This window comes from Ambystoma mexicanum, chromosome 7q (assembly GCF_040938575.1).
Source record: "Ambystoma mexicanum isolate Mex_15411 chromosome 7q, UKY_AmexF1_1, whole genome shotgun sequence".
In the NCBI taxonomy this organism is placed as follows: domain Eukaryota; kingdom Metazoa; phylum Chordata; class Amphibia; order Caudata; family Ambystomatidae; genus Ambystoma; species Ambystoma mexicanum.
In genome coordinates, this window is record NC_090941.1 from 520,647,253 (window position 1) to 520,671,505 (window position 24,253).

Here is a 24,253-nt window from a genome sequence, read left to right on the forward strand (position 1 = left end):
AATCCATGAACACATTCAGATTTATGTGATTAGGCAATATATGAATACTCATTGTGATATATGCAGAAAGTGAAGGTAGTTTGCTTCTAAAACACAACTGCCACTGTGATGCTCAGAGCAAATGCTAAGCTAAAATGATGAGGGACGAAGGGAGAGGAGTTTGTGGAAATAAATGTACTGGAAGAGAGTTTGGGCATAGGGGCGATATCAGTGTTTAAGTACCTACAAATCAAAGGGGTATGGACATCAGGGAGGTGGAAGGAAGCACTGCAGAGGGAACTGACATCCACTGAAGTGGTACTGAGTACCAGCACATTCATGAGGGGCTTGATCTCACAATTGTATCAGACCCTGCTTGCTGCACGGGGGAGTGGATGTAGAGATGCACAAGAGGAGATGGTAGAGAGATACGGGAGTAGACCTGTCTCAGGAACAATGGAGAATTTTGTATAGGATTGCCAACAGAACGTCAATAGCATGCCAGTACAAACTGCATGGCATTTTTGCATTACACTACTGCATAGATGGCAGTGGGACCCAGTAAGGTTATCAAAGATGTTCCCGGGGATAGACCCCAGATTTTGGAGAGGTTATGGCCAGCAAGCCGATTACTGGCATATGTGGTGGGGGTGCAAGCAGGTCCAGGGCTTCTGGAAGGAGGTCCTTGGATAGATAAAAGCCTTGGATGGGATAGAGAGGAGCCTGGATCCCCTGCTGGTGCTGTTTGGGGTGGAGGTACTAGAAGGGGAGTGGAGAAGGTTGCCACATATGGCCCATTTAGTTGCGCGTGCCTGCCTGGCGAGGGGATGGCAGCGGGCACTGCTCCGCAATGAGCAACAACGAGCCCGGAAAGCCCAAGATATATATGAGATGGATCAGTTGACAGGGCTGCTACACAATCGGAGACCATCAAGAGAGATGGAGTGGTCCGCCTCCCTTGATAAATATGGCCTGGTGAAGGAGCGGCCCAGGACTGAGTGAGAGGTGGAAGAAAGGTGTGTTAGGGTTTCACCCAATGCAAGTCGGGGGTAGTTGTACTGATAAATGAGATTTGTGGTCTGGACTCCTGGCCTGACAGGAGAAAGTGGACATAAAATAATGGTGCACTGACTTCACCACCCGAGATGGCAGGGAGGGGAGGGAGGTGAGTTGGGGAGGGTGAAGCGGGGAGAGGTGTTTTTGGTGGGTTGGGCAAGAGGTGGGTTTTGGTGGTTAGGGAAAAAGTAGCAGTTGCGTAAATGTCACTAGTATGATTCCGATTCTGTTATGCATGCTTCTGCTGTGCTGCAAATGCCAATAAAAAATATATAAAAAAAATATTGATGAGGGAGAGGGACGGTGCTACAATCAGGCTTTTCTAGATGGATGCCTGGGGATCCAACAGCAGAGGCTCGCCATTATGGCCATGAAAGCTCAAATTATGGCCCCATTGTAAAAGGGTATGGGCAAAAAGGTCACTTGACTTGGAGAGGCATACAGTATTGCACTGGGCCTGAAGGGCGTCATTTTGATGGCTTGGTGGAGCCGAATAAAAACATCTGACTGATCCAGAGATTGGTCGATTGGCTCTTTGACTCCATGGTGATGTGTGCATATGGGGGAAACAGATCAGTGATTTACCACATTCATGCAGTGAATCCCAGGTTTCTGAGAAATCCACTGCATGCTGCATGCATGAAGACAGGGGGCATGGTAGAGATAACAAGCATTGGCAGAGCAAACAGTTTGGGTTTTTGTAGTTGTTTATTTCATGTTACATTTATATGTGTGAATGCAGTAAATATTTGGGCTCAATTTAGTCAGTAACTCCAGAAATGTCTGCACATGAGTGCTTTAAGAAAAATAGCATTCGTAATAGACATAGTAGAAATACTTCTCTTTGCGGAAGTGTACAAATGTTTTATATTATGTGTATTACTAATGTTGCTTGTCAGCAAACACTATCTTTGGAAATTTTAAGATAAGCATGGTGATTTTAAGGATGAGCTACGATGTCAGGGGTACAGGTGAGCTAAAGTGGAAGGGAGAAGGGGTGGGCGAAGTTGAGATGTAATAGGTTTGGATGAGCAGGGTAGGCATGGATGAGCTAAGATTAGCAAAGCTAGGCTGAGGTGAGTTAGAGATGGTGGGTAGGTGTAGATGAGCAGGTGTGAGGCACAATGAGTTGGTGACGAGTGGGTGTGCAAGTGGGGGTGGACAGGGATGAGGTAAGGAAGGTCGCAGTAGAGTGGGGCATGGTAGTATGGTAATGTGATAGGATGAGTGGGGCTAGGCAGAGGTTAGCTAGGGTGGGTGGGTTGTTGGGGATAGGGAGGGGTGAGGTAGGGTGGGTATGGTAGGTTTGCATGGACAGGGGTGAGTCAGGGAAGGTGTGTAGAGTAGGGCGTGTGAGGTTATGTGGGACTGCATGGGGACAGAGAGGGCTATGGTATAGAGGAGTGACATAGGGTCGGAGTAGAGAGGGTGAAGAAGGGTGAGTGGGGTTAGAGACGGGAGTGGAAGGATAGATGGGGTAGAGTGGAATGGGGCAGGAGTGGAAAGGTGAAGAGGTAGAGTAGAGGTTGCGGGCAGAGTGGGGGAAGAGGAGGTCATGGGGCAGAGGGTAGAGTGGAGGCATGGTGTTAAAGTGGAGTAGGTTATGATGGGGTGTAGAGTGGGGTGCAGGGTTGCTGTGGTGTGGAGGTCTGTGAAGTGCTGGTGTTAAGGTGAGGTGTGGTGGGGTGATCTGGTGTGTTAAGTGGTGGTCTGGTGGGTGGCAGGGTGGAGTGGTATGTTAGTGTGGAGTGGTGGTGTTCAGTGAGGTGCTGTGGTGGTGAGTTTTGGTGATGTAGAGTATTAGTGTGGAGTGGTGTGGTTCTGTGGAGGTTAGGTGTGTGGATGTGTGGAGTGGTGTGACATGGCAGTGTGGATGTGTGGAGTGGTTGTTTCTAGTGGAGGTGTTGAGTGGAGTGTAGAGTGAAGTGGAGTGGTAATGTGAAGTAGTGATGTGGAAAGGGAGTGAATGAGTGGTGTGTAGTGAGAGATTGAGATGTAGTGTTGGTGTGCAATGGTGTTGTGGAGTGATGCAGAGGTATTGAGTGGGGGTATGGTTGTATAAGCAGTGAAGAGTGGTGGAGTGCTGGTGTGGTGTGGAGTGGTGGTGGTGATGTGGAGTGGCAGAAAGAACGCTAAAATAACCTCCTTCCAATGCAAACTAGTCCCAAGAGAAGTCACACAATGGTAGAACCTGGCGAGAAACCGACCCACATAATTATCAAGTAAAATGAACCCATTACTACTTTCACAACTTTCAAATGCTCATAAAAAGAACAGAGAACATTCAGGCCACCACAATGCAGGGCCATATGGCTAATCGAAGTTACTGAATGGGACATGCTAACTCGGAAACAGTTTTGCTCGCTTTGTGGATCGATCTCTATTCAATTTAGTTCAGTTCACTTCAACTTTATTCAGCGTATCCAGCATAAAATCATAAACGAAAAACAGTGCAATAAAAATATAATCAATAAAACACAATCTCAGTAGTCAATCAGAATTTGGTCTAAAATATATAATGCAAGTTCATTTTAAAGATAAAAAGAGCAATATAGCTAAGATAATAAAAGACATTTGGATCTTATGGAAAGAGCTCCCACGTGGAAATTGGTCATTGGTCTAAATAAATACCATAAGGCTAGCCGACAACTTCTAGAACCCAGATTCCCCAACACATGAATTAAGAATTACTTACATTCAGACGAATACAAAGGACAAAAAAAGAGAAAATGCATCAACAACTCGAATTTTAGCACAAGGGCAATTTGGGTGACCTTGAAACATCAACATTTCAGGAAGCAGTAACAGTGTTCAGGTCCAAATAATTAAATCACAGTTTGATGATTAAAACACAATGTTTAATCTGAAGTGACAAGAGCAAAGAAGGCGTGGTACCTGTGCAACTCATAAGAGCATCATGCATTCTATTGATGGGTTTAATCGACCCAATCTCAGTTCTATCAGATGAGTAGACCAGCAATAAGGCAGTCTGGTGTTTTTTAATAGTTGAGGTACATAAAGATGAATAGTTGGCTAAGTTAGAAAAGTCAAGTTAACGCAAACTAATTTTAGAGAGATCTTTTTTAACGTGTCTGATGCAAGTTACTACTTTGCCAAAGATCGTTAACTATTGACTGTGCAAAACTTGCTTTTGCATAAGCTATCAGTATTCAAAATAAAACAGTTGGCGCTGCACAAGAAATTGGTCAATTACATAGGCAAGATTCTGAATCGTTTATCAAATAAAATGTGTGTGGTTTGTAAGGTGCGTTGCCTTTAAAACTCCGAAATTCAGAATCGTAAAGATTGACTGAGTGGACTTTAGCCTCACACACATTCAGCAATTCTGCATCATGTCAATTTGGTAAGCCCTGAAACCATGTGCAAAATTAAACATTCCCCCAATCGCTTGTTTCATCCGACAAGATTGTTTAGTTACATGTAACATGTTACATGTTTCATGTTTCACGTTAGAGGGAGTAGGGGAAAATCTCAACCCAAGATAGTCAAACACTTTCACAAAAGGTATTCTCTCATTCAGTGTGTGGGAGAAAATATTGCACTCAACTTTTCTGGCATATTGCTATTCATGTGATGGCTAAAATATATAAGAACATCGGTTGTTTTCCTGTTTTGGAGTGTGGATTGCAAAGAGTGTTATTGTGAGAAGATGTATGTTGTCAGGGTTATGGTAACCTTTTCTATGTGGCAATCTAGTTATGGCAGAACGTGTGCATTTCTACTGATGGCCAACATATGTCCTCATAAGAAAACACATGACTTCACATCAGGAAAATATTTCGCAAATTAAACTGTGATTAGTGAAATGCCATTGGCAGAGTGGTCTCACGGCTGCCTTTTCCCTTGTTTCCGCTGTGTTTAAAGTGAATATGTACAGTGATCTGGAGAAGTAGAGGCTCCCTGCACAGTTTGTATAGTGGGGGAAATGTACATCTTAGATATATAAGATTTATAAATAAATAAAATAAAATACAAATACAAAGATATAGGTGCAATACTCACAATACTCAGTGTATTTAATCTGCGAGTAAATAAATGCGCTATGAGAAAGAAGAGGGAGGCGAATAGCACAATGTTGTTTAGTACGGATTTGCATAAAATCAAAGCATTTTGGGAACACAAGAACAACCTCAGAATTGTGCATTTTAAATGTCTTTGATAGTGATTTAAGCATGAAACATGAGTGTGTAAAGCAGACTCGTCTCTTGGCTCATTTCATTTGTCAAAGTGCACCGAAGTCAATACATGGCAGTCACAATTTCATCAGTGTCTGCCATTTGTTTGGACAGACTGTGCCTAGTTTTTGCAGGCATATTAAAACAGAACGCAACTCATGAACAGGTCCAGAGTCTGCAGGCCTAAAATAGCCCTGCCTCGTGGCATGGAGTGTTTCATCACGGGTGCAGAATTCTGCATTCCTCCGGTGGTGGAGCGAGATGTCACAAAGCATTGCAATATGTGGCTGCGGTATTTCTCCAAGTAACATTATTTTGCCTGGAAGCATCTCACATCTGTCAGCATCATAAAGGAACTTTTCAGTGGAGTGGAAGTATGCCAACGTGTTGCTTTTCAGGATGCCATCTTGAAAGTTAATGGACGTGGAATGTCTGAGATTACTGAGTTGGCTCTCTCAAACTGCTTGATTATAAAGAAAGGAATAGGTTTTTTTTGTTTTTTGTACTATGCAGTTGTTATAATGTAATGATGGAACATTGTGCTTTAATACGTCAATGGCTTATGAGTACTTTAATTTTCCTCATTATAATTCATTTAATATGCATTGTGTTCAACTGTATAAAATATATGATTGTTCTTTTTCTTTTGTGTATTGATATATTTTCTTAAGAGTTTGTTGAAGGCTTCATTGCCAAACATAAAAAAAAGGAATTGAAATGTAAATATTTTTCTTTTCAGTTACAAATCGCAAATAAAGTAGCAGATTCCATCAAGTCTACATATCGGAACAAATATGCATATGGTTCTGGTGCACAGACAATTTGTAAGTATCATTTAATGACCCATCAGACACACCTGAGGAGAATTGTGAACAGCAGTGAGGGGCTCCAAGCAAAAAGTCAGATATACCTCAATCCTGAGGAGTTCTTTCTGAAACTGAAAGCAGATATGCCAGTGACCCTCTGCAGACCCCGCTGCTACTCCGGCACTGACCCACACACAGCTCTGCCCGTGCGCCATGATTCTGACTTGCAGCACCACCTGCTATTCCATCATGGGCACAGCTTTGTAAAATTGGCTTACTCTTGACCCTGGCTCACCACTTGACCTCAGCCTGACTTTGGTGCCTCCTGCCATTCCGGAACTGGAATCCACATGCATTCCTCCCCGGGCAACTGTAGAACGACCCCCAGCACCTGCTGCTAGTCCAGTACAGGGAACCACAAGTCGTTTGGTCAATGCGCATGAATCCTGATGTGAGGTATCATACCGAGTTCCTCCAATGAACCTCAATGCCAATATCTAGCCCGGGGGTCCACACATAGCTCTGCCATCCCACCTACTTCATGCACTGCACCATCCATGCCATGCTGGTACTGGAATGCACACACATTGCTTCGAGTGAATTTCAATATTTGCACCCAAAACTCCTTCCTGCTATCTCAATACTGAGAATCAAAGGCATTTTGCTAATGCACCTTGTTCCCCATGTGCAACACCCCACACAGCTCCGCCAGTGCATCACAGTCCTGACCTGCATGAAACCCTGCAATTTCAGCCATGCAGCCCCCAAAACATTCAGTAGTGCACCTCCATCCTAACCTGTGGCCCTAGCCTACAGATCCACCATTGGGATCTACACACTGCTCTGCAAATATAACTCTACACTGAGAACTGAGATCCATGTGCAGCTCTGACAGTGCACCTCTGTCCTACCACTCAACACTCCCTAATATTCGAAAATTGGTACAAGCTCTGTCAAAGCAACTCACTATTTTCCAGCAGAACCCCTTGCTATCTCAGTATTTCTCAAGCACATCTCTGCCCGTCCCCCACACAGTCCTCATCTTCCATATCACCAGTGATTGCTAGTCCAGCAATTGGGTACATCCACTGCTTTATTAATTCAGGTCAACGAGACCTATAGCAACTGCTGCTATTCGAGCACTGGTATCCACAGACAGTTTTAGTCAATGCACCTCGATCTTGACCCTCAGCGGCTCCTGCTATTATATTCTAGTCGCTAACTCTAAAGCATCTGGGGACATGCAGTTCAATCCTGCGGTCCAGCCGCACTAGCTATTCAGCTGGGACCAGCATATGCTAGTGGGCACTTGCTAAATGCTTATCCTTTTCTGTGTCCTCTAACGCGGCGGATTTAGCAGTCGGACAAGGGACAGCAGCCAATGGGGCCCCCCTGCTTCCCCTTTCTCACTTCAAAGGCAAACAGCCCTGGCTACACGGGGCCTCACATTGAGAGCTTATCTCTTTGGCAGATGTATGTGATTTCTTCAAAAATATGTCACCTAATGGAGATTTCACCGAATCCATTTCACCGAAAAACGAGATCAGTGAAGTTAACAGGTGAATGGCAGTGGCCATTACTGGGACACTTTTTGTTCTTAGAATTGTATAAGGTTTTAATATGCTATAATTGCTAGTGCATTAGCCATTGGGGAGGAGGAGCTTGCCGAATTAGCTGCAAACAGTGAGAAACAATGATCCTGCCATGCATTTTAATTCACCTTGCGTCTTTACAAAATTTTAAGTAAGTTCTTATTGAATTCCCTTTGGAATGTGATGCTTCCTTTCAGGATGGGGAAAATAAAGTTACAATCATATTTGGGTAATTGTTCATGTCCCACAGTGTGAAAAAAAAGTTATGGTAAAAGCATTTACCACCATTTTTCACGACGCACAGGATTTTGGATAATTTGACAGGCAAAGTTCGAGAGCAGAGTCGACTTAAAATGTTTGCTTCCTATTTCAGGCCCACCTACCGAATCTGCTCGGTCTTCCGCAAGCATGTATTTTTATGCTGCTGGAAGACCAATGGATTCCTGTGGAATCTGCCTGATATTTAAACCTGCTAAAATATGGCAGATTCAAAAGGTGTCCATGGTAGATGGCTCACACAATCTTGAATTGCGGGTAGCATTTACACTTTTTCTAGACAAATAGTGGAGAAGTGAAGAATAAAGGTGATTTCACCTGTGTTTTCCTAATTAATTTCCACTAAGTGGTTAAAACAATTGAAATTGCATGCAGGGGACCTTTTGTACAAAATTGGAAATAGATGTGGCCCCCTTTGTGCAATTTAGGATTACAAACAAAATGTCCCCATACACTTGTTTCTCCAAACATCTAAACATTGTCAGATTGGTTTATCATGTGACTCTGGCACTCGTAAAACCATCTGTATAAAACAGACTATTATTTTAGGACTTCAAACCCAAACATGAATACATAGTTGTACCAAAAACTATGTATTCATGTTTGGGTGAAATTGAAAGGGGAGAGTAGATGGGAAGAAAAGTAGATTGATGATTCTACACTACTTGTCTTCTCTTTTGCTCTGGGTCTTGTACTGTGTTTTTCAAGGTCAGTTTATGCATATTTGTTGACCAAAAGGTGACCACATTTGATTCTTAGTGATTGACTTATTGGGATTCACCTCTCAGGCTCTAGCTAGAGTTATGCATTGAACAGTTTTCATTGTTCATGCTGTGACAAAGCCAGTTTTCCTTGTGGGGAAGGGGAGAGTAAGCTAATGAAAGTAGGGAATCGAAGGTCAGATGGATGGGGACAGATGGGTGATGTACAGAATGGAAGATGAAAAGAGTTAGGGTCTTATGGAAGATGAGAAGGGAATGGATGCAAGAGGAGAGCATGAGGTTTTGGAAGGGGTAGCATAGAGTATGCTATTTCTGAAGGATGAATAGATGGAAGGGTAAAGCAGCTTTCCCACTTAAGCAAGATTGAGTGGTCTTGGACAAACCACTTTATGTCTACAAGATCTAGTGAGATGAGCTGGCTGTTTCATTCCAGTCATAGCTCTAAACACACAACACGATTAGTAGAAAAGAGAACTTTAACATGAACTCCTCCCACCTTAAACTGCCCCTAGACAGTGCCCTCTATCAATCTTGCCCACTGGGTCCTTTGCCTTAAATGTTCCACTGACAATGCCACTAGTCAAGTGAATGCAGCGCAGGTGGCAAAAAAACTGAACACACTCAAGGGGAGATGGCTGCTGCCAACTAAAGCAAAGGACATGCAGATGGAGGCTACAGGCTACACCGAAAGATGAGGAATGCACTCTTTACAGTCACAGATCATAGGCAGAGAGTGAAAAGGGATAAGAGGAAACCTGACTGCCCCATGTTCTTTAAGAAAGCCTAAAAAGGTACTGCAAGGTAACGATAGGGACTGCCCTCTATGTGGGATGATGAAGGGCTAATAAAGTCATACAAACCAAGTAAGGCAGGCCAAGTATGAGGTCACCGTCCACCCAAATGATTGAGAAGACCAAGCAACGAAGAAGCTCCAAGGAAAGTCGACTAGGCTCAGAAACACGTCGCCATTTTGGCTTTTGTTAGTGTACATGAAAGCATTGATTTTTGTCGATTGTTCATGTGCAGCTACTACTCCCAAACTCTGTGTGCAGTGTCCCTTCATTTAAAAGACTTCTTGTTGTTGTCCAGTCTTCATTTTCGTCGTGCACTTTTGATCTAATCGACCAATTGCATGTGCATGTATAAGTGGGGTAGGGCAGTTGCGGGGTGGGGGGTTTGTGGATGTACACAGGGAGACCCCCCCCCAAACTAAAATAAAACTTGGAAAATTGCTGTTTAACAAAAGTGCACGACCAAAAAAGTATTACAAAACACATAGAACTCTCTGTGCCGAGTTTTGGTCAAATAGAAGTGTGATACGCTGGAAGTGCTTTTTTTATCACAACTATTTGCTGAATGTTCTCTGTGCTCCTTTTATACAGGAATATGCAAGGTGGCATTTTGAAAATGTACATTTAGGGAAATTCTTTAAGTGCACTTGCCAAGTATTCCTGAAAATCTCAAAACCATCCTTCTTAGACATGCAGAAGATTTCTGCCGACAGCATCTCAGACAGACCGGGACACCTTCCCGTCAAATATCCCGGCGCTGGAAAACCTATTCAGGGACCTGATGGAAAAGGTGAGGGGGTCGAATGTCAAAACAAACAGGAAAATAGAAAGCTGATAGAAAAGAAAATTGGTTAGTGCAATTTAAAAAGTCCAAAACAACTTTGTGATATAAAGATTGAGGCTCCCACTTTGAAGACGTCCATGGAAAGTCTGGAGGGAGAATTAACACTAAAGGATCAAGAAACAAACCTTCACAGAACCCCCCAAAATCCAATCGGAAACCAAACAAAATTATTGGTCCTAGGCAGAGAAGGAGAACCTACATGAAAAACGGATGAAAGGGATCTGTGCCTTTCCCTGCAGGGTGTTTTTGCCTTACGCCCCTGTCCAGGGTCTAACTTTGGCGTGGTGGCGAAAACAACTTGCTGTGCCTGTCTCTCCAGCGGGGGACACACTCACGTACCCCCTGAGGCTCAACACGCCTTTGCCCCTCCCAATTCCCTCCTCTCATCCAAAGGAAACCCTCGCAATTCTCAATCTCCCACTTGGCACACTCACTCCTCCCCTCTCCCCCTCTTTTCCACTGCCTCACCTCCATTCCCTCTGGCAATCCTTACCTCCATCCCCGAAATAAGGCAGACTTTTAAGCTCCTTCAAGGACACAACCTCATGTATGGTTTACTGCTGACGGATTAAGCAAGGATGGAATATTAGCGTGCTTTGCTTTACCAGAGATCTCCTGGCTCTTACTGATACCTAGCGTACTGACACCACAACGCACGCAGCCTCGCTTGCCATGCCATTAGGCTATGAAATTCTCCCGGCCGACCGGGCTCCTGCTAGAGGCGATGGTGTTGCTCTTTTATATCGGGAGTGACTAAAAATCCATCTTTCCAAAGTGGTGGCTACTGACAGTTGCAAGGGTCCTATGGACAAACTTAATGTGAATCCAACAACATCAATCAGCATCTTTGTTTAAGAAAGAACCCCCTGTATCAATCCCCAACTTTGAAGAACAACTTTTGGCCATCCTTAATGATAATATGAAACCTAGTACCTGTGTGGCATAAGAATCTTGGTGGAGAGCCTTTGTTCGTCTATTGGATTATAAACTGGCTATTCTCGCTGCAAAAACAAATACTTACAACCAGCGAATTCTTAACGCAAAATCCAGCTTCAGTGAGTTAGTCATAATTCTCAAGGAGTTGGAGGGTAAAATCTCCATAAAAAAAAACTCCCATGCTATATCAGACGTCTGGTTTCAAGACATCCAAGATGAGTTGATGCTTAAAGCGGCAAAACATGAACAAGCAATTGAAATTCACAGGCTGCTGCTCAGGGACACGACATCATGGCCTTTCGAGTCAACTGATAGGCCGGCAACCTTAGTTGATATCCTTTGCTTTACCTTTCAGCAGATTTCGGAAAAAAAGCACGGACCATTATTGCTAGCCGAAAACCACCCCTTGTTTGGGTGACGTTTGCCACGTGCAAACTCTGGAGGATTGTCTTACTTACTTCTGTTATACAGACGATCAATGCCTCGTTTCAAGAATCTTGTGTAAATGACTGCTTTAAAGAGGCATGGATTACCCCATTTCTCAAAAAGGAACATCTAGATCCTGCAATTGCAAACAATTACAAACCTATCACCAATGTGCCGTTCCTCTTGAAGATCATAGATAGGGTGGCATATTTGCAACTGCAGAAACATATTGAGAATTACAACATCTTGGGGTACCAGCAATCTGGGGTTACAGCAAGGAAAATCTACCTTGCGGGACTTAAAATCTAACAGGTCTAGGGGGATTTTTTAGGACAATGTAGCACTACTGTTAATGTTGGACCTGCCCACGGCCTTGGACCTCATTGACCACTCTCTCTTAGGAAAGAGGATGGTCGACATGGTCAAGTGCTCCGATAGCACTGTGGCCTGGATGAAGTCCTTTCTAGGCCCTAGTTCAGTGAGAGTGGCTGTGACGGACTCTAAGGCCCGTTCGGTGGCTCTGGACTGTGACGTCCCCCAAGGCTCATGCCTTTCTCCTTTCTTATTTATTACTAACTGGGGTACCCGGCATTGCCCGTATCCTCATCAAGTGGTGTCTCATGTGCCCTGGAGGATGTTGCTCTTGTCCTCTTGTCAACAAGTCTTGCTTCCGTTTGCTCCGGTGTCTCATGTGCCCTGGAAGATGCTGCTTTTGTCCTCATGTCAGCAAGTATTGCTTCATTTTGCTATGGTATCTCGTTTATCCTGGAGAAAGTTGCTCTTGTCCTCTGGTCGGCAAGTCATGCTGCTGTTTGTTGTTGTGTTTCAGAAGCTCTTGATATGGATTTTCGCTTTGCATCAGATGGAGCTTTTCCAAGTGATGTTCGTTTTTTGTGTGACATATTTCAGTCACTTAATGTCTTCAGCACATTTGAGAAAATGTCCAAGAAAGATTGATTGATTGTGCTCTCTTCTCGTGAATGAAATTAAGTAAACTGTAAATTTGCCATTTCCCATATTTTGAGTGGCATGATAAAAAAAAGATTTTTTTAATTTTAATTCCCTTTAAAACCGCTTTCATAAACAGTTTTGAACTGTAAAATGTTAAAACAATAACCAACATATCAAACATTTTGCTTCAGACCCTTTTCCAAATTATGCCTCCTTCTAGTAGCTACTGTAGTGAATCTGGGTGAACATCAGTAAATGATGGTGTCTTCGGAGTACATTTTTTGCATGCAAACATAGACCACGATCTTGCCCCAGACAAAAGAGGAATCCATACAAAATTTGGTAGACGTGGGTTCAACGGTGTGGATTTGTATAGCCGGACAAAAATACAAACACACATATATATATTCTGCTTTATATATAAAGATCTGTATGAGGCCTCTTTTTAATTTGTTAGACAACATCGGTGTATCATACACCAATTACGCCAACAACTCATATTCCTACTAATTGACAGGTGACTATGACCACGACTCACAAGCAATCTTCTTGTTGGTTCCGGACCAAAGCTCAAAAAACTTGACCCCCGGTATGCCCAGTTTTCCATTGCTGGTTGCACAATCCAAGTCGTCCGCCATGTAAAAACTCTGGGAGTCGTTTTTGACTCTCAGTTAACATTTTCCAAACAGGTGGACTCTGTTAGTTCTTCCTGTACGTACATTAATAGACTTTTGCAACAAATAACACCATATCTTACTTAGGAAAATAGGGTACTTTTAGCTACTGCTCTAATCAATTGAAGGTTAGATTACTGCAACAGGCTACTTGCCGGCACCTCTAAAGGTAATCTTAACAAGCTGCAGAATACACATAATTCAGGGCCATTCATGGGCTGAAACAAAGAGAACATGCAACCACAAAACGGCATTCATTACATTGCTTGCCAATGCAATTTCGAATTCAGCACAAATTACTTTAATTCACACAAAAATGTATCGTGGGCACATCACCTCAATATCTGAAACATCGACTACACATTAAAACCCCTATGAGAACAGTGCCTTAAAACAGTAGTATGCTTCTTGTTCAGCCTCGTTTTCAAACTTAACCGATTCAAAGCCACAAGTTTCGACACTTGGGCACCCAAAGCATGGAAAGATCTACCAGCCCTTTTAACTCCTCTGCTATTTTCATTTGTGTTTCTTTTAATGCTGCTACCTCTCTTCTGAAGGGAAGCCCTGTGCTTGGCTTGCTGCCTGCATTTTAATTTATTATTTATTTATTTTTTACATTTTTTTCAACGCCCAGACCCGAAGGTGGGTGTCAAAACGCAGAAGCTGAATCCACCTGCTCTTTTGTCCTTGTACCGCGGGGTACTGTGAGAAACCCAAAGGTGTCTCACCCGCTAGTCCCAGCGGATCTCTCACATGGCCAGGGCATGGCCATCGCCTTTGGATCCAGAACCTGGGGGGGGACAACTGCGGGACGATCAACTGGGTGAGGGGTCCTCGGGGAGTTGGACACCAAATGGTGAGATGCGCTATCCATCTCTTCCCTGTAACAACTTTATCCCATCCTATCCGATAGGATATTTAGAAACTCAACACTCCTGTACCCCCTTTGCCTGCATGAACACTTTCTCACAGACAGCCCGCTCGGGGAAAAAACAGACTCACTCCCAAGCTTTGTACATGACATGTCTCAATACTATGGTCAGGCGAGGTCAGGCAATTAGTGACAATCACTCACGCCTGACTTTCATTACACTGCCCCACATGGATAAAAGGCTTAGCACGAGAGTACACTCTGAGCGAGGCAAAACACAGGAAGCTACAGCAGTTTCGAGCTGGCAGTTGAACACGGGGAGAAAGACAGCCAGGCAAGAGAGGTTCGTGAAAGGGGCAACACCCTTGACCTCGTTGACAGGAAGCTGTTGCTTTCAAGAAACCTTCAAGGCAGAAAACATAAGACCAGTAAACAAGGCTAAAGAATCCTGAATTGTGTGTTGAGATTTCAAGGGTCCTCCTGTGTAACTGATCAACGGGGGTGGAGCAGCAGACACTGTGGTATCATCCTTGGTTCCAAGAAAAAAGAAGCGACAGAGAACAACACAGCCAGTGAGTTGGGGAAGACTAGTCTCTGTTGAAGTCAAGGTTGCAAGCAGCAACATTGTAAAGTGACCGCTGGAAGGAACATTGTTAAACGCGTGTGATGAAAGACGCGAGTGAAGCTAAATTGCTGGTGAATATTAGAACATTATAAGAAAAGATGCAATACTGTTGACAGAATTGTCCGGCACTGTGAATGTCCTCAATTGAAGGTCCCTGTACAGTATCTTGACAAAAGGAAACAAAAGCAGAATGATGTGAAGTATAAATTGTGTGAAGTGAATCGAAGTGGTCCCGCAACGGTTTAAGCAAAATCCATTGCACATTCGAAAGTCTTCGATTCTGGAATCAATAGGGGATCTGAGCCTGGATGAGTGGGTGTTAAGATGGATTTCTGAACTCTGTCCTGGAGGGGCAGAGGTTCAGAAGGCCAGCCTAGTTTCTTGGAACAGGGTAACCTCTGGACAAGCCAGACCAATCAAGGTAGCGATTGCGGCGTTCAAGACTAGGTCTCAAGAGGGGTGAGGGTGACTAAAAGCCCGCAATGAGCACACAAAGCAAGGACACTTACAAATTACTCCAAGCAGGTGTTATATTAAAAATATTGACACATTTATTACAAGGCCTTTGTAATATTGACCATACCAAAGAATCACGATAAAACTCAAGTAAACCAACACATCACAATCAAATACAGTATATATACAATTACCGAAGGGTCTAAAGAGTTAGAAGCACGAAATATGCAGACCACTTAGATGGGGAGGAAAAGAGGCAGTGCAAGTAATCGGTTAGAGCCAGTTCGCCTTCAGAGACCACCTAACTAGAAGGAAGTCCGAGCCCTACGAAGAGTGGAGCCTTGTGCTCAAAAGTACCTGCACACGCTGGTGCCGATGGGCCAAGGGGAGTCTCTTCAAGGAAGTCAGGCAGTTCAGAGCGGTGAACAAAGGAGGGCTAACAGATCTCCGCTACTCAAGCGGGGCCTCCACTTGCGGGCAGAAGCAGAGCGCGAGTATGAAAAAGGTGTGCTGTTTAACACAGTGAGGAAAAGCTACGGGCTACTGCAGGAGGGTGACCAGTTCCTAGCGTTGCTACTCACCGGTCCCCGATGCAGGCAAACCCAGGCTTCTCCGCGTCAGTTTCAGTGGTGGCAGGTTCAGATACGAGCAGGGGACGTCTTGGCGTCGTGTAGATTCCGCAGCAGCAGAAGTTAGAGTTGAGGATGTCCCAAACGCAGTGAACCCGCACAGATTGTTACCACAGCAGGGCAACGAAGCGGCTGTGTGTATTTCAGCCCAATGTACACTTCTCACTTCAGACCTGGGAATGCCAAGTGTACGAATCGTGTGAGAGTGTCAAGGACTCGGAATACAGCAGCAACCTGACGGCGGTTACAGAGCAAGACTCCGGGGTAAGCTGGTCAGTCCACTGGATGGCCCAGAGACGCTTCCGAAGGCTTACGTGCAGGAGATGATGAAGATGCCGAGAATAGTTGTTCCCACTATTCCAAAGGGTCGAAGTACCAGTACAGGCCTTCTCGTACGATCAGAGGAAGAATGGTTTCACAGAGCGACAGCAGTGCAGAGGAGCAGTCCTTCAGTGGGTCACCAGCGATTCCTCGGTTTCAGCCTCGTGGTTGCAGGATACTTGGCTCCTGTATCCGTAGTTCGTGAGAACTTCGGAGATCGATATGGTAGTGGTGTTTCCAGCCTCCTCTTATCCAGAGTTCCCTTTGCGCCAAAACGGAGGGGACCCAATGGGAGATCTGCTCACAAAACAGTCACACCATACGTGGACCTATCACGGACCACGGTGGTCCCATGCATTCAAGACACACTAGACTCTCTGGCACCCAGGATGTGTATTGGGACCAGACATCCCAGCCCACATCCTGGAGGCACACACAAGGCCTGTAGAAGCCCGCAAAAGCATCTGTGTTTCGCGGGAAAGTACATGCCCAAATAAGTAAGGCCCCGGGTCGGCTCGACCTGGGGAAGGTGAAGGGGGCAAGACGGTCAGCGGGCAGGACAAAGAGCCTCGTGGTCCGGCCATTTTGGAAGCCAGGCCACCATTTTGGGCTAAGCGCGAGAAACACGCTTAAACATCCAAAAGGAGCTCAAAACACAAAGAAACGATCGCTGCCACCAGGCCCGTCCGTGATTCACTTGCACCGTTCGTTAACAATCCAAAGAGAGTGTCTAGGGCCTGTAGAGTGACTAGAGACCCAAGAGAGCAGTAACTTAGCTTACAGTGCCCTCTTGTGCCATGTTGCGCGAAAGCTGCAACATGATAAAAGAACTACGGAAAACAACGTTTCTTGGTACTGACTGTCTTAAGGGCATGTCAGTTTCCCTGTAAGAATGGAGCGAAAGCCCAGAGGAGTGCGGCAGAAGCCTGCACTTCTCCGGCAAAGTCTAGATCATGCTGAAAACAACAGCAACAAGTTTAGGGGTTGCCACATGGAAGGAAAATTACCCACAATTAAGAAATCTTTCCTAACACTGGGATCTATGGTCCGATCCTGAACGAGGGAGACCAAGTTGTGAAAATTGTGCAAAAAGGGATCTGATCCCGAATGAGGGGGATCCATGGTCTGAGCCCAAATGAGGGAGACCAAACTGTGAACATTTTAAAAAAGGGGTCTAAGTCTAGACGAGGGGTCCCATGGTCTGAGCCCGAAGCAGGGAGACCAGTCTTGAACTTGTGAAAGTGAAATATTTACAAAGGAAAGGAACTTTTGTGTTTTGTTTGCTGCATCAGGCCCTTTGCATTAAGAGACTGCCATTGCGAGAGAGACTTTGGCGGAAGGCCCTGAGGCCTATGTGTTGCATTGTTATCTTGTGGCCAAGAAGCTAGAGTGTGTGCGAAGTCTGCACGTGCCGCCTTGCCCCATTCTCAAACGTGGGGAAGGAACGCTAACTGCTCAACTATCCTGACATTGTTTCTTGAACACTTTTCTTTTGCATACATTTTTATCACACACCATTTTGTATTTAGAAGTATAGATTGGCAATAGGTTTATTAGCATACACCCTTTTATTTTGACAGACTCCAATGGGACTGCGTTATTATTATTTGATGGTCGTAGCTTGCTTCCATCCTTAGATTTAGGTTTAGATAGGTGTTTTAGCAATCCATTGAAGTTCAACAAACACCTTTAAACTGTGATCACTTGTGTCTGTCTTTACTGTTTGATACCATGCCTTCATTACAGCATGCAGCAAGATGCTAGAACTAGATCTAAGTGCACGCTCATGGTAAATTTGGGTAATGTAATTCTTGAGGTACATGGGGACCTCATTGTAAAAAACGCAGTGGTGGGCGATGGAAAGGGTTTTGAAATCCACTCAGGCTTTCATGGGGAGACACTGGGAGTCTCATCTGGTGGCTGAGATGTGACCAGAGCGTTTGAGGCTGAGGGAAGAGCGTAGTGCTTTATTTTGGAGTAGTTAGAGTTTGGACATGTTGGCGGAGGAGGTACCCATGAGTAGTATGTTGCAATGGTTGAGTTTCAAATGCATGTTTATTTTATACATGACAGAATGGCACTGATCTCTTACAAGCATCACTCTTGCTATGAGTGCATTAGCAACCCCAACACAGCCAGCCTCCGAGACTAAGGGCCTCATCACGAGTCTGGCGGTAACCCTTAAATGCGGTGGTAGCGCTATTACCATTGCATTTAAGGGTCCGCCAGATCATGGCTTTGGCAGATTTCCCCCCAGCTCTGAGCTGGGGGGAAATCCGCGGCAAAATTGCTGATTTTCGGCGTGATTACTGCCGGCAGGAAATCCACCGGCGGTAATAGCGCAAATTTTCCCCATTGGGCCCAATGGGGAATGAGGAATTCCCGAATGGGCCCAATGGGGAATGGGCAATAACCCTTCCGCCAAACCCGTGATGCGGCGCTAATAGCGCCGGGTGGTTTGGCGGTAGGGCTATTAGCGCCACGTTACTGCCCAACTCGTGATGAGGCCCTAAGACTGTGAGACTGCCTCCCTCCCTCTAGCTAGCTACAGAACAGAACTGCAATCTACTGTTAAACAGAGCAATGACGCATAAAACATTCCATGTCAACCTACATGCATTCTATACTACGTGCATGCTATGGTTATGTGTGGGCATACATAATTTCAGCCAGCATAGCATAATCGTATACGGTACTAGAACACGGTGACATGACATGTACTCTATTCTATTCTAAGAATAGAACATTCCTGTCTCTTCGCACATCGATACAGTCTCATGCAGAACGAACGAAAGCAGAGCAGCAGTCAAGGTTGTTTCCTCTGTGCTAAAGGATATATCTGACAGTCTGCCAAGAGTCATTTTATTATGGAAACATCGCTTCCACTGTGTCCGTCTGCGAACACAATTCTCTCTCCGCGCTCAGCTTGAGCCAGATTCATGATGGTCAAAACACAATAGCAATAACACCTAGAAACACACTACAATGTGCATTCTACAAAATAGCAAGCTAAATATATCTGCATAGATTTCAGCAAATATCAATCTATAATCAAAACAAACTATAATTCATACTAAATGGATGCAAGAATGAATGAATGGATGGATGGATTAGCCCACGCTAAACTAACATAGATAAATACAGACTAACAGGGTATGTGTTGTAGAGGGTGGGCGAAAGATGGCATTAGCTGCAGATTCCCCTATGAACACACATGTGGCCCGACCACTACGGAAGGATTTGATCCACATGGTGGCTTCCGGGGAGAAATGGAAGTGCTGGCTGAGGTGCTGGCACATAATGTTGTTATCGACAAGGTTGAAAGCCACAGAGAGATCAAGCAGGAGGAGGATAGCTAGATTTCCGGAATCACACATGGAGGCCATTTGTATTTTTAAGTGCATTAATGCCATTTCAGTACTGCACTTAGGGTGAAATCCAGATTGCCTTTTGCCAAGAAGAAGGTTACTCTCCAAGAACTGCTCGACTTGGGTATAAGCTAGGCCATCCAGAATCTTTAGTAAGAAGGGTACTGTGGTATTGGGGCAGTAGGTGGTGGGGATTGAGGGCTCTAGGGAGTTTTTTAATAGTGGAGTAAACCAGGCAGATTTGATGCTGGAGGTCACTATGCTCATAGAGAAAGAAGCGTTAGCAAACTCGGTGATGATGGAAGTGAGTGACGGAGCACAGAGCTTCATTATGTTGGCTGGGTAGGAGTCGCCTTTGCAATTAGAAGCTGCTACTTGCTCCTGGGTGCCTCGGCTAAAAGTGAAAAGGGGGGTATTAGTGGTGAGGACCCCACTAAGGGGGGCATCAGGATCAAGCACAGGTGCGCTGTTAGCGAGTATGGCCTCTTTAGTGCTAATTTTTGTTAGTAGTGACTCAATTTTATGAGTGAGGGCGTTTTGTATTGTGGTACAACAGTCTTTATATGAACGCATGCCAGCGATAGGTGGGATGGGAGTTTCCAGCTCTTTGAGAATTGCAAATAATTATTTACTGTTGGCGCTTGCATTAGCATTCTATCATTGTAACTATTAGATTTGCAGGTGAAGACCGCTTTCTTGTAGTTAAAGGCCGCAGTCTGGCAGTTCTTTTGCGAGGGGTGTTTTTTGCATAGGTGTTCTTGAGCTCTTTTTTCCCTTCGTAGGAGGACCAATTCGTCGGAGAACCAGGTGTTGTTGGCTTTGTGAGGTTTAAGAATTTTAGATTTAATCAGAGCATGCCGGTCGAGTGCCTCGAGCAAGCAGGCTTGATAATGGCTGGCCAGGTCATGAGCAGAGTGTGTTTGGGATGGGGCAGTGGTGTTGAGTGCAGCAAGGAGAGAAGATTTTAGATCCTCATGCTTCAGAATGCGTGTGCTGCGTACTTGAATAGGGCTCAGTGGAATAGGAAGGGTTTTGTGGATCTTCAACAGGGAGAGATTAAAGAGGATGACGAAGTGGATGGACCACAGAACCGGTTCAATGGAAGATATGTTGATGTTTGCAGTGGCCTTGAGTATCTAATCCAGGATGTGTCCTTTGGAATGGGTGGGGAGCATTAAGAGTTAGGTGAAGGTCAGTTGCTTTGGGGTCAGTGGCATCATTATATCTAAGGTTGAGGTCTCTTAGGATGATGCATTTGGTGAGGGGTTTCATAAGTGGTGTGATCAGGAGAGGGATGTCGAGGTCAGGAAGGCTGGGTCCGTTTGGTTGCCTATAGATCAAGAGCCAGTTAAATGTGGTTTGAGGGTCAGTGGTCAACTTCAAGAGTAGCATTTCATACCCTGGGGTGGATGATAGTGGGCAGGTGCTGATTTTTAAGGAGGATTTGGCTATGGGGGCTACTCCCCCTCCTATCCCATCTCGCCGGTCTGATCTGTACATCACATAGTTAGGTGGGACGGCCATGGAGAAAAAGGTATCAGAAGCATCCTGTAGCCAGGACTCTGTGGTGGCTAGGACATTGAGGTGTAGCTCAAGGATGAGGTTGTAGATTTCAACCACATGTGCACCTAGGGAATCTCACATTGAGAAGTGCACACTTAAGGGATTCTGTTGGCTGAGAGGTTATTGTTGAACTAGCAGGTATTGCCATGTGATGTGTCTTGTCGGGAAGCGTAAGTGGAGGAGGGTTGGTCCTTGATCTTGGCCTGGGGGCTCCAGGGGTGGTGTGCTGTGTGGCAGTAGTGATGGTGAGTGTTCTAGCTTGGAGTCTGTGTAGTCGGGGTGCGCCCAGGCATGGTACCGTGTGAACACTGGTGAAGTCGCTGGAGATGGGTTGAGAGTACTGTAAGGCTTGAGCAGTGGGGTGGTTGCGGTGGGCTGTAGCCTGGTGGCGCATGGCACTGGGTGGTGTGGCAAAGGAAAGTGGGGGACAAGGTGCACACCTGATAGTCAGTAACTTAGTAAACAAAACTGGTTAAGTCCCAGCAATGCGAGTTTTAAAGTATAGAGGTGCACGGGAGGAAATAAAGCCTTGGCACAATGGCTTAATATACAAATTTAAAGAGAGAAAAGCAACCTAGTCTGGATCCCATGCACACTATCAAATAGCCACCTAAAGGATGGTAATAAGTAGTTAAGTAATAGAAAACACTCCAGATATTCTATTGTTAATTGAGATATAACTTCTACACCGAATTTGTAAAAGCACACAGTCAAATTTTTAATTGTATATAACATTCAAGTAGCGAGATGGGCAAAACACATATTTGTTATGAACAAAATGATCGGATTTACGCTTTTCGAGGAATCAACCTCTTCATCAGAAGCCTGAGATGCATTTGCTCCTAGATGAGAAGGTTTACACACGTAATAGAAGGAAAAATAATAAAAAATAAACACAAAGGAGAGAAAAGCGAAAGCAGTACTTTTGATTAGATCATCAACCAAGGTATTTGTGAAAAACCAAGCTTTTACTATAGTGTAAATAACCAATACAAAAGTTCAGATACGCCAATGAATCTAATCCGGGTGATTTGGTTCAATCTCAGTACACTTTCATTTGGTCAACAACTATGATAATTGTGAAACATGAAGGGGGGCGTGGCCTAGATCCATGGGCTGAGGACGCACTTCTCCCGAGCTCCTGCCCCGATCCTGGAACTGATCCTTAAAAGAACTTCCAGCCGGATCCGAGGACGAGAATAATCTATATGTCCAGCTGCCTCACCCGATCCTGCACCATTCGAAGGTGAAATTAGAGGAAAACAGAGCCGGCAACATTTAAAACGCGACCTTCGCGCTTCGGTCCCCGGGAATCCAAGATGGCGGCCGCGACTCCGTCTTGAGCCCGCAGCCGAGGAGAGCCCGACAACTGAGGGAGGTGACACCCATGGCTCCGGAGGACGCAGAGCCGTTGACCACCTGCGCCATCGACGGCGCTCAGACATCGGCGCCCCCCATCCCTGAGCCGAGACTATCGAGAGGCGCCTGCCGCCCGGGGCACATCGCCACTGAGAGGTGAGGAGGAGAAGGCTGGAGCTAGAGGCCCGGGTCGGTGCGGGCCCCTAAGCGGACAGGGAGCGCCGCACGGAGTGGCACACAGAGCCTTCTGGGATACCAAGGCCCTTCTTGTGACCCGGCAGCTGGGAGGACTTTGCTGCCGGGCTACACTCATCCACGGCGGACAATTCGGTCCACGGCGCTCCGACTCGGGCACCCCAGACCACCACTGGGCCTTAACAGACACCGGCAGCCCTGCAGGCGGCGACCGCCATACGGCCTGCACACACGACCCGGTGCAGACGACCGTGAGGGACACAAGCCCCCCCGGGTCCCCTGGATTTAGCCAAACCATAACGTAACCCCACGAGCCCCGTGGCAGGAGCCCACACGGCCTACCCGCGCAGCGCAATCTGAGGACCGACACCTACATAGAGCTAGAGTGCCCAGCCCCAGCTGGAAGTGGGGAAGGCACACCGGCCACAGTGCCCCGCACCCACCACGGCTTGGACCACACCAGCGGGAGGCCAACGTTATGACTGCCTAACCACCCCAAAGAACAGTAGCCACCAATACTCCAGCACGACCGGGAATAAGGGGAATAAGGCCATTGGAAGAGGCCACGTCATTGCGAGATCTGGCGAAGACAGCCACAGGCCCTATGGCATGAGAACACGAGAGTGAGTCCCGAGGTGGAGCGAGGAACAGGAAGCCCGGCAGCGGGGGAAGCCAACTCCCAAAGGCAAACTGAGGGCCGCTTCGAGGGCTCCCTCACAATAGACAGGCCCAAACAGCGACAAATAACAGGGGCAACAACTGCGCAAATGACTCAAGAGAAAGGCCCAACGAACTTGCTACTACCACTGGCAACAACGGCACTGCATACCCCTCTTGGAATACTCAGCCGTAGGCCCTGGTGAACGGGCGACCCGCAGGGCCCCACGGTTACTTCACGCCGATCACAAGCTTGAAGCGGACATCACATAGCATCTCACCAAAAAACCCTCTATAGAGAGAATGTCACCTCCAAGGCAAAAACCCAAGCTTGTCACAATGGATTCCTTCACCTCAGTTAGACCAAAACAACAGATGCCACAGGAGACAAGCGCTGCCGAAGAATTTCCGACTCAGGCAGATCCTCGAGACTCCCAAATCCTACAGGCGATAGCAGCACTAAGGACATCCATGGAAGACAAGATTGGCGAAATAAAATCGGACATTCAACTGATGAGACAAGATGCACGAAACCTAACCGACAGGATGGTCACCGCGGAAGCCTCCCTGCAGGACACCGAGGAGACCACATTGGAACTTAAAGCGAAAGTCAAAAAGCTGGAATCTACAGTAGCTGGACTGGAAACGCGCTCAGAGGATGCGGAAGGCCAAGCCCGCCGCAATAATGTCCGAATACTAGGGATACCGGAAGACTCAGAGGGCCCCACCCCACCGAATACATTGAATCGCTGTTCCTGCAGGAAATCGGGGCAGGCAAACTCACCCAGGGGTTTTCCGTGGAGCGAGCACACCGATCCCTTCAAAAGCGGCCACCCCCCGGTTCACATCCGAGACCAATAATAGCAAAAATCCTAAACTTCAGGGATCGGGAGACCATATTGAGGTTCGAGAGAGAAGGCGGAGAGATCAGAAGGGGCGGGGCGTCGATAGTCATGTATC

The 24,253-nt window shown here is 45.8% G+C and overlaps 1 protein-coding gene across 1 annotated transcript in view; it reads left to right on the plus strand.

The window, feature by feature from the left end:
* CPB2 (carboxypeptidase B2) overlaps positions 1 to 24,253 on the plus strand; it is a 298,149-nt gene that overhangs the window by 247,304 nt on the left and 26,592 nt on the right. Inside the window, exon 10 of the mRNA XM_069640447.1 lies at positions 5,971 to 6,055. Within this exon, the coding sequence (XP_069496548.1) occupies positions 5,971 to 6,055 (85 nt within the window). The remainder of the gene's footprint in view (positions 1 to 5,970; positions 6,056 to 24,253) is intronic.